Raw genomic sequence first — 11532 nt, forward strand, 5'->3', positions numbered from 1 at the left:
TTGAATTTCTTGGATTGAAGTAAAACCTGTGTTTAGGGATCCCCAGCTATCACTGGATTTCCAAGCAGCAACTATACGAGTGCCTTTGCACAAATATGGCTAGTGCAACCGTACCTGAGCTACTTGGAATTAGCAACATTTATCCACACCCTGGCTGCAACCCATCTTTATTTACTATGATAATATGGTTCACCTTGAAAAGTCTCCAGATAGTGCCATTAATGCAACATGCAGCAGCCAGAATGCTGACCCCAATACAGAGATTGAATTGCATTCATTTGATGTGCTGTTGCTCCTTTGCATACTGCTAACATTCCTGCGTGAGCAAAGCAATTTATGAATTTCATAAATAAATAAGCAAATAAATCTATGGTCTTTAATGAAAAATCTGCACTGGCTGCCAAATGACTTGATTGATTATGTGCCATCAAGTAATTATCAACTCCTAGTGACCACATAAATAGATTTTCTCCATGATGATCTACCCTTAATCTGTTCTTTCAAATCTCCCAACGGTGCACCCGTCATCACTGTAACTAAATCCATCCACTTTGCTGTCGATCATCCTCTTCTTCTCTTTCTTTCCACCTTTCCCAGCTTCAGAGCCTTCTCCATAGAGCTAGGTCTCCACATCATGTGTCCTAAGTAGGATAATTTGAGCCTGTCCTTTGTGCCTTGAGTGAGAACTCTGGGTTGATCTGTTCGATGATCCATTTGTTTTCTTGGCCATCCATGGTATTTTCAAGAGTCTTCTCCAACACCAAAGTTCAAAGGCATCAATACTCTTCCTATTCTGCTTCTTCAAAGTCCAACTTTCAGTTCCATAGAGTGTCACAGGGAATACCATGGCTCGCACGACTGATCTTTGTAGGCATGGACACATCATGACATTTGACTATGTTTTCCAAGGCCTTCAAATGACTGCAGGGCACAATTGAAGGTGAAGTCCTTGGTGCTCTCTGAGCTTGGTTGTTTGCTTGCAGAGGTTTCATTACACAACTACTGTATGTTATATCATCAGTGCTGGTGAGTGTGGGGTTTGCTCCCTGTTCACATACAGTGGCTTGCCCTACCAGTGTTGGTGAGGGTATGGTTTTCTCCTTGGTAATTCCTTGATCTGGCTATTATTTTCTGCTTGATTGTTTGTCTGGAGTTTGCTTGTCTGGTGTCAATTCCTGCTTATCTGGGTGTTGGTTGCCAGAAGAAGATGCATTTGGTTCCCACTGTTCCACTATTTAGGAAAATGGTAAAAATGCATCTTGTTCACCAAGCTTTTAACTCATCTAGAATTAATCTGGCATCCTTGGAAATGGTATTCCACAAATTACTGAAGACCAAACTTCTCTACTGGGGAATGATTTTTCATTATTGGCATTTGGATGTTTTTTCATAGTAATTGCCATTTCTGGTCTTTGACCTGTATTGTATTTTGGCGCGTTGCTGTAAGCAGCCAGGAGTCTGCAAAGATTTAGCAGCATGCAAATTTCATAAACAATAACCAGAAGAATGTTCATATCTGAATTAACTTTGTACGGCTTTATACTTTGCATGCTTTACTTCTGTAGTCATTTGAATATTGGAATCAAGCAGTATTCAATAGCAATTTATTCAAACAAACGTTCAAGCCCTGGCTATATGATTTTTCTGAACAGTCTGAGGAACCACAGAATATCAACTTTCCCTCTTCTAATGTCACACATATGATATGAGCTTATTGCATTTTCTAGTTTAATACCCATCAGTTAGTTAATGTGGGCTTGGGAAAAGGAATGGGGTTTAAAAATGTCAGTGTGATGTTGAATTGTCTCCCTATGGACCTTCAGCTTATGAGAGGTTCTAGCAGGGAAATGATCATAGACTCTTGACTGAAGAACAATGCACTCCTTTCTTGGGATGGCTGTCCTCTTCCGCTGATTGCAGAACATCAGGAGGGAGGCATGCGGAGGAGTGAAGGAGGAAGAGAACACCCACCCACCCACCCACCCAACCAGTTCAGCCAGATCAACACTGGTGATCAATGAGGTGACAGATATTACAACCAGATCACCCTCACATCCTTGGAACATATAAATATATGAAGAACTTTTAATTTCTTGAGCATAAGGTATAGCAAAGATGATCCTGTTGCAATGGAAAGATGGGAGTCCCTTGGATTTAGGATGTGGGGTTGATGATGGATGTTCACGCTTTGTGTAGGAATTGTTTCTCTAGTGATGTAATGGAAAACCGGACCAACATTACTCACCATTGTAAAGCTTAAATGTAGTCTTTAAGCATGGAGCTGCCTTCTATATATCTGAGAAAATGGTGGCTTTCTTTCTTTTTCTCCTTTTCCTTTTTATTGGTTTTGTTTTTCTCATTTGTTTTTTGTTTTTCTTTCGTTGCATATTAAAGCAAATACAAATCTTTTTTTAAAAAAATCCACATGGCGGGCTGGGGAATTCTGGGAGTTGAAGTCCACGCATCTTAAAGTGGGTAAGGTCGAGAAACACTGGACTAAATGACCATTAAGGCCCCTTTCAGTCCATACACTGTAAGCGTTGAGTGACACCTTTCAAGATGATGGACTTTTCATGGTCTGAAGAACTGTAATTGATTCATTAACTTCCCATTGAGAAGCTCTATGAATGCAATGAAGTCAGGCAGAAACAGGCTAATGTTCTCCAGAACTACAACTTAGAACTACAACTCCCACAGTCCTTTGGCTTGGGCATGGAACTTTATGGCCCAAAATACATGGAGAGTGCCAGGCTATGGACCCAATTAGGAGACCATTTTGAAATACCAAAAGAATATGGCATTGTAATCATATTTAAATTGGGTTAATCAGGACTGTTATTGAAAACCTTGTTGTCTGCATTCTCTTTCCACCCATTCCTTTCCACATCAAAGTAAAAAAACTGTTTGGAAAATTAAAATGACTCTTGAGCTCATAAGAGTCTCCCTTTTTCTCTCCCTTTTTGTTAAAAAGTGTATTTCAAACAACAGCCAGAGTTTCCACAGATTAATTTACCAATTAAAGCACACAGTGCTGAAAAGAAGAAGAAGAAGAAGAAGAAGAAGAAGAAGAAGAAGAAGAAGAAGAAGAAAACACTGCCATTTTTAAAGGGAAATGTTTTGAATTCCTGACTGTAGGAGCTAATAGCCAGTGGAACAGGCTGCCACATGATGTGGTGAATTCACCTTTGCTAGAGATCTTCAAACTTCTGGAGGGTCATCTGTCAGAAGTGCTCTAATAAATCTTGCACTGAGCAGGGGGGTTGTACTAGATCACCTCCAAGATCTCATCTAACTCTGATTACACAATTCTATAAATACAAGCCATGACCTCACCTTTTCTTAACATATGCAAATATCATGCAAATTACTATTCTCTACTTTGATTAAGCATTTCCTCTTTTTAACAATGCCCAGTAGTCACCTTTACAGAGGGGACTCATTCATCTGTCTTTATAGTATCTTTTGCTAAATAGATCTGGATAAATTTCAGAATATCATTTTCTATAAAGTTTCTGTTACTAGGAAGATAACCTTTATCTGGTCTCAGCTTCCTCCCGGTCTTAAATCACATGCAACCTTTTTGCAGAAAGCCAAAATTAAGAGGTGAAATAATTACTGGCAGAACAGCTAAAGCTAAGAAATTGCTTCATAGTTTGTTCTTCCTTTGGTGCACAATCACCATAATCCGAATTAAATGCATGACCTGCCAAGAACAGATCAGCAATTGTTAATCCCCAATTCTTTCAAAAAGCGATAGGGACATAATCCAACTTCAAGTTTACTTCTTCTGTTTCAATAACCAGTTTTGATGAGACTCACCAGTGAAGGTCACACTTTGGATGCGATGAAAAGTTAAATTTAAAAAGTTCACAGAACATGACCCCAAAGGCCTTGGGCTGGGATTCTAGAATTTTCCCCTTTCTTCTTAGCAACTACCTACCTTTAAAACTCCAGGTATTTTGGATGGTGCAAATGGTTGGATAAGAGAGGGGGCCTCTTCTTTTCCTTCAAAGAATATCATTAGACTAACTCTGATCAGGATTCAAGCCATAATCATCATCCCTATTCCCGACCCAGAAGCTAGCAACGGATTTCTTAGCACCTCTAATGTCTAAATGTCTTAAAATCAATCAATCATTGTGAGATAATGAAGCTCATTAGATTTCTGGTGGGAGTCACGCGAAACAATGGAAAGATGAAATATCACCTTTTTCATTTCAAAACTGAGAAAGAACAAGCATAATGATTGCTAGATCTTTGAGACTGGAGTAGGGAAACCTAGATTCTCATCTTGGTTTAATCATTTGCTGCAGGATGCTATACCAGCTGTTAGCAGACTTTCCTCATCACTCTAAGCCATAATAGAGCAAGCTTGTTGTGGCTTGCTACATCATATGAACTCAGCCCTTGTTCTTTATAAACTATGAATTACGGCTCAACTCAGCCAACTGTGATTTATCTGAAAAAACATGGTTAAACAAACCATGGTATGGTATGATAGATCAAGCCAACCATTATCTTTCTGTCTTATCTAATTCTCAGAACCGCTGTGAAATTTTATATATATATATATATGTATATATATATGTATGTATGTATGTATGTATGTATTTCTTCCAGATTGGGCAGTGAATTTTTTTTCCCCCACACCTGGTCTGGGTTCTCAGAAAGGTATGACTCAGCTCTTAAAGTAGGTGGGGCTTTTTCAACAGATAAATATCTTTGAGCTCTGAAGTCTACCGATCCTTATTCCTATTCTTCTGAAGCAGGGCATAACCTGATTTTCTTAACAGAGGGGGATTTAGATGGAGTCCCATTTCAAAAAAGAAAAAAGGAAAAATTTCTATATTCTCTGCAGCATTCCCAGAATAGCAGTTCTGTAACACGTGGCGTACATCTCATCTGTTGTTGCTTGGCATCGGAACGTTCGAGGTGACCTGTTTAAATCACAGGATAAAAATGCTCCTGGAGTTGTATTCCAACCTTTTCAGAATAAAAATAAAAACTCTTTAGCAGCAGGCGGTCTTCTGTTCTTGTCATTGTTTCTGTTCCCCTTATTTGCAGTGAAGACCATGATCAACATCAAAACAGCCCAACTGAGTTTGGAAAAGATTCACTCTTTTCTGCGAGGAGGAGGATTGCTTTTATGTTCTAATAAGATTCTCATGGTTTTCACAGTTAGCAAAACTGTAGTGGGGAGGGGGGAAGGAATAGGGAGGGGGAAAATCGGCATTGGTGTAATTGTCGTGTAGAGAACAAGCTATATGTGTCTTTGTACATTGTGCAGCTTTAAACACAGGCACACACACACAAGCCCTGACAGAAAAAATAAAACATGAGCAGATTGTGATTCTAGCAGTCGTGTTTCATTTTGTTTATGTCTTTATTTGTTTTAATTTAGTATTTTGTAAGTCGCCCAGAGTCCACTGAAATTGGTGGCTATATTAAATCTAACAATAAACATCATCATCATCATCATCATCATCATTATTATTATTATTATTATTATTATTATTATTATTATTTCCAAATGAATTCAACTGACTTTACATTAGAACAGCATGGCCTTTATGGCAAGCACAGTATCTGTCAAGTGTACTGTGTCTTCCTTCAACAACATGCTTACTCACGTTAGACCCCAACACCCTAATCTTCATTACTTTAAGCCTTGCTCTATTTTTATGTGGCTTAGCAGATGTTGTGTGAACTCAGCCAATGTGGTGGCTCGACATAGTTTAGTGTATTGCCTGAAGCAAGAAAATGAGGTCTTATTTTTGAAGATTGAGCATGTTGGGTGAACATGGCCACAGTGAGATCATACAATTCTAACATAGGTTCAGGGGAACCGGTGAGCCTCTCTGCTTGGGTGTGGGTTTAGAGGTGCTTACATATTCCTTGACATCCAAATTCTTCCTTCAGGTCACAGAGGCCTTGTTCAATGCAAAATCCTATGCTAATATGGTTGGTTTGGGTCATCTTGCTCATCCAAAGGCAGAACAAGCTATGTGTGGGCCTAGGATTATACATGGATCCATTCTATATTGTTTGTTCACACTGAACATGTGTAGGTCATTGGAAGAGGCCTGCAGTTGTGAAAACCACCCACCCACCAGAGTTATCCATTTATTGGAATACACTGATTGAATTAGAGATAATCCAAGAGGCTGATACAAATTCATGCAGAAGAAGGGCATTTTGGAACACCTACAGCCCTCTGATCCTCTCTGCTGCAAACAGCATGCCCATCTTGACAGCCTTGACTAGATCCCTTAAGATCAGGTCAGCAATTGGGGGCCTTGTATCTCACACCAGAGAACCTCAGATGGCCCATAAACCTGGTGCGAGAAAAGTATCCAGAAAAAGCAGTTGCTTCAATGTTTGACTGAAGAATGGAAAGGTTGAGGGTTCATCCACCAACAGAGGAGCACATCGTTCCTTGCAGCAGTGTTTCTTAACCTTGACAACTTTAAGATGGGTGGACTTCAACTCCCAGAATTCCCCAGCCAGCATGGCTGGCTGGGGAATTCTGGGAGTTGAAGTCCACCCATCTTAAAATTGTCAAGGTTGAGAAACACTGCCTTACAACTAAAGGAGTACAGGAGGCTCTCTGCAAGCTACGGAAAGTGGGCAGAGCTAAGACTGATTTGGGGAGGATCCAGGAGTTCTAAGCAAGGAAATGGACACCAGATGCCTCTGCAAGGCAAGACCCCATTTTATCACTTCCCCACTCCACTCCACCACCCAAATAATCATTTAAAAAGTCATCACCCGGTCCTTTTGCACTCTGGAATTGGAGAATGGATGCCAGCAAGGTCATCTTTTGGCATCCCTGTGACAAAAGCACAGCAACAATGACTACGTGTTCAAACGATGCTGCTTGGGGGGTATGTCTGCCCAAGTTCTAGATTGGCTAGTCATTCTAGAGGTGCTTGCAGATAAGCCAACCTTGTTTTGACACATCAGAAGGGTTTCCAATGATCTGTGCCACGCTGAGCTAAGAAGCAAGGCCTGCTACTGAGGCCTCATCTAGAAAGTTTCACACACACTGTCCTTCACCTGGTTATTGAAGTCACTCCTTTCCTACATTCACACAATACAAGGAACCCTAAACTGGTCAGGCTGGATTGCGATCAAACCCAGAGAAGGAGAAGGAAAAGAAACAGACCGAGATTTAAACTAATAAAAGACAACTGCTAGATCTTTTCCTGACCTGGTTACCCAGACTGTGTGGCATAATTAATCTGTTTAATTCATTGCCACAAGATAGTAGGATAGCGTGGATGACTTTACAGGGGGACTAAATAGGTTCATAGAGGGGGAATCATTCAGTAACTACTAAATATGGCAACATGTAATAAAACTTCAAGTCTGAAGAATGGCTGCTGGGGGGAGGAAGACATTGTCCTCCTTCTGACCTTTCTCGGAGCTTCTGACTGGCTGAGGCCAGGAAGGAATGCTTCCTACAGTCTTTGCAGATAACAGTGTGACCACACAGAGACATCTAGGTCAATTACATGCTTACTGTCCCATGAACTTATAAATCAGTACATTCCACATTGGATGTTGCCTGGAGAAGCTTCCTCTGAAACGCTGCAGGATACCTTTTCTCTCGTCTTTAAATCTAGATGGTTGAGCACAGCCAAATGCTACTATAGTTATGGCCTGACCCTCAGCCTCAGTTAAGAAACCTCCATGGTGGACACCGTTTTTCTATCTGGAGCTCTTCTGCCCCTTGCAATGCAAAACAGGGACCTTCCCCTCCCACATCCATCCAGATGCCATCAACCCCCAGTTTCTGAAACAGCTCCCCCCATCAACACATCCTACCCACCACCACCTAAGACTGGAATGACAAAGCACTAGAGACAAACAGCCAACAAACTTCACTTCCCCAGGTTAAAGCATTGCTGATGATACTGGTCTGGTAATGAAACGTCCACAAGAAGAAAACCAAATGTACAAAATGTCAAAAAGCCAACCGCCAGTTTCTGGATGTGAGGATGCTAGTAGGGAAAGAACAGGGGCATTTCCTGGCTCCCCTCTCTGCCTCCCCCCACTCCCCCATCCTCCAAAGAAACCAAACCCTCATCCATAAAGGAGATGGCTACAAAACAAATCCACTGTTGAGTTTCTCACACACAGTGGCTAAAAGGCCTCCCAAGAGTTGAAGATGAGGCCCTGGAAAAACTTCATTCTGGCTGAGCATTCTTAAAAAAAAAAAAGATACACACATCTGAGTAAGCACAAACTCTTCAAATCCTCATTGTATCCATGGTAGGACTGAAAACCACAATGAGAAATGCCAGCATTGTGTTAGCACATTTCTGTTAGCAAAATTTGAGAGTTTCTGACTCTCCCCAATTAGGATTCAGTCCGGCAAAAGATCAAACACGAAAGTACCAGCTGAGATTTTAAAGTTTTATTGAAAGTAAGCCAATTGAGTCAGCTGGGGTCTCCCCTTAAGGCAGAGGAGAACCCCTCCCATGCCCAAAGACGACAATTTTATACATGTTCCTTACAAAGAAATACAGCAATTAACAAATGATTGGTTGAAATTGGCATAAGTTTTGGATCCTCCTTATTATTGGGGGAAATTTATCTTCCTGATGACCTATTGGATACTAGTCAGAGTTCAGGGCACCCCCCTTTGTCTTTATGGCCTCGACCCTTATGGAGACAGGATGTCTGAATGAGAGAAATGTATGAACATTCATGGATGTCTGTGTCTGTGCTATCCCTTTGGTTTTCAAATGTAAGGAAGTGAATATGATGGAAACTAAGAGCCCTTTTTCATACTGTTTCAATTGAACCCACCATCCATGTAGATCCTCTACCCAACCTGGGTTCATTCACACAATACCCCTGCCCCAGTCAGTTCCCAAATGCCTTGGCAGCATGCACAACCACCACACAATTCTAGCAGCGGCAATGCTGTGCTTTTTTCAAATGCCTCTCTGCACATCAAAAGGTAGATAGAAAAACTAACCAGCCGGGTTTCATTTCATAGGATACATCAGGGATTTAAGAGTTTGGAGCCGTGCCATCCCCCAAAAGTCCCTTTGTAAAGCTGCAAGCCCACCCAGAAATAAAAAGAAGCTGGCATCACAAAGTGAGTGAAACTGGGATTTTAGAACCTTTCTGCCACATGTTCAGTCTTCATGGGGCCAGTTCCAACACATCTCTCACTTTCCGTTGGTAAAATAAAGTACAATAAAATAAAATAAAACAGCCAGAGAAGCAGAGCCTTCAAGTTTTATTTTAGGCAAGCAATCCTCCCAAATCTTCCGTGAAACTGAAAAGCATGGAAAGAAATATCTTGACATGGCCTTCAGGACACCTTCTCTGAAAGTGTTCAGCTCAACCAGCCAGGAAGTTCTCCCAACTTTCACTTTTTGGATGAAATCCTCTTGAGCAGGGTTCCTCAACCTTGGCATCTTGAAGATGGGTGGACTTCAACTCCCAGAATTCCCCAGCCAGCCATGCCTGGCTGGCTGGGGAATTCTGGGAGTTGAAGTCCACCCATCTTCAAGTCGCCAAGGTTGAGGAACCCTGCTGTTGAGGACCAGAAGGGAAACCATTTTCCCTTGATGGGACGCGCTTTTAAGCCCCCCCCCCCCCGCCATGCTAAACATCTGCCCAAAGTCCTTTTCCCCCTCCCAAGTCTAAAAAAAGGAACGAATTGGAAACTCGGGTTGGGGGGGGGGAGGAGAGGGGCGGGAGAAACTCCGGGAGAATCTTAAATCCGAAAGTTCACAAACTCCAAACACGCCGTGGCCTGTGAGTTAACGCTCCCCGCCTCCCCTGGTGATTTTCTTCCCTTTTCGTTTTAAAGATCCATTTGCAGTAACTGAGTTTCGGGCTTGCGGAAGGCGATCGAGCCGCGTTTGCTTTAGGCTGACCCAGGAATAAGCCTCCCCCCTCCCCAAAATAAAAGAAGAGGCGCAGAGAGCCGGGAGAAGCGGGTCCTGCGAAGTCCCCACGCCAAGCGCAGCTGCCGGCGAGATGAAAGGAAGAATCCAGCGGACTTACCTTAAAACTTTCCAGCTTTTCAGCGAGTCCAGGTCGGGGATGAGAGAAACCATCGCTCCGTCTCTTTCCCTCTTCTTACGCGGCGGCTGCGTCTTTTTCGAGGCAAAGCAGCTTCTCCGAGGCAGCCCGTCCTCTTGGCTCAGCTGGGCGGGAACGGGAACCGAACACCCGAAGAAAGGAAAAGTGGCCGAGAAGAGAGAGCGCGGCGGGGCTGTCTTGTGCTCCGGCGGCGCGCCTCTCCCGCTCGCTTGCGCTTGCTCTCGCTCTCGCGCCTTCCCCCTCCCCAGAGGAAAGCCGCCGGGGTGCGTTTCCCTGCTGGCAGACGCCCCGCTGTCCGCCGGCCCCGGCCCCGCCGCCGCCTCTCCTGGCTCTCGCCTGGGAAGAAAAGCGAGGAGGGCTCCAAGCGCTGCCCTTTCGCCTGCGCCGCCGGCTCGGCTCGTTCCCCGCACCGTCCGCCTCTGCTCCGGCAGGCGCAAGCAGGCTTAACCTTGAGAAAAGCGCCCTCGCCTCTGCCGGCAAATCGTTCACCGATTCCCGCCAGCGGAAGAGTTGCTGTCCGCCGGGGGGGCTGCTTTCCACGGGCTCCCTTCCCCGCTCCGCAGCAGAGATTGGAGGCCAGAGTATAGGGGGCTTTCTTTCCCCCCAAGTTCAGATTTTATGATGCTCTAAAAACCCACCCACCCACCCATCCAAACTTCTCTTCTCTTCTCTTCTCTTCTCTTCTCTTCTCTTCTCTTCTCTTCTCTTCTCTTCTCTTCTCTTCTCTTCTCTTCTCTTCTCTTCTCTTCTCTTCTCTTCTCTTCTCTTCTCTTCTCCCACAACTTTTGAACTTCACCCTGGCCTGGTTCTTAATGCTTTTGCGATGGGCAACAGATTTGTTAATTTTCAAAGGCTCAACTCAGAACATTGTTTTGGTAATAGTCAGATCTCATTTTAATTATTTATTTATTTAGCAAACTACTGTTGTTGTTAGGCAGGGAAGAGAGCCCCCCTCCCCAAAAACAGAGAGAAATAGTTTGAAAGTTGGATGTCTCAAAGAGTCTAGGTTGTCACAATATGTGGGACTCAATTAAAATGGGGTTGAGAGACAGAAGCTAAGCAATATTGGCCTGGTTGGTGCTGGGACGGGAGGCCACTGGGAAGTGCCATGGTTTGAGGCAGGTTGATTAATGATTGATTGTGTGCCATGGAGTTGATGTTGACACTTAGCAATCACATAGATAGATTTTCTCCAGAAGGATCTGTCCCTAACTTGGTCTTTCAAGTCTTCTATTGGTGCTCCCATTGCTACTGTGACTGAATCCATCCACCTTGCTGCTTGTCATCCTCTTCTTCTCTTTCCTTCCACTTTTCCCAGGATTATGGACTTCTCTGGGGATAGTATGGCTTGCCTGGATAGAAATTGATTGATTGATTGATTGATTGATTATGTACAATCCCTCAAGTCAGCGTCAACTCTTAGCAATCACATAGATTTTCTCCAGGCCAATCTATCCCTAACCT

At 43.2% G+C, this 11532-nt stretch overlaps 1 protein-coding gene across 18 annotated transcripts in view; it reads right to left on the reverse strand.

The window, feature by feature from the left end:
* The window catches only part of CELF2 (CUGBP Elav-like family member 2), a 545664-nt gene extending 535034 nt beyond the window's left edge, over positions 1 to 10630 (reverse strand). For 4 of the 18 annotated variants that reach the window (XM_088141401.1, XM_088141384.1, XM_088141387.1 and 1 more), the window contains exon 1: positions 10030 to 10623. In XM_088141401.1, the coding sequence (XP_087997527.1) occupies positions 10030 to 10082 (53 nt within the window). In that variant the 5' untranslated portion in view covers positions 10083 to 10623. Of the gene's footprint in view, positions 1 to 10029 lie in introns of all 18 variants that reach the window. The other 14 variants (XM_088141376.1, XM_088141375.1, XM_088141381.1 and 11 more) reach the window with 10 other exon arrangements.
* Positions 10631 to 11532: the final 902 nt, after the last annotated feature.

Source organism: Python bivittatus, unplaced genomic scaffold, assembly GCF_059951505.1.
Source record: "Python bivittatus isolate LINGU-HERP-01145 unplaced genomic scaffold, Pbiv_v1 ctg000330_np1212, whole genome shotgun sequence".
NCBI classification, from domain to species: Eukaryota; Metazoa; Chordata; class Lepidosauria; order Squamata; family Pythonidae; genus Python; species Python bivittatus.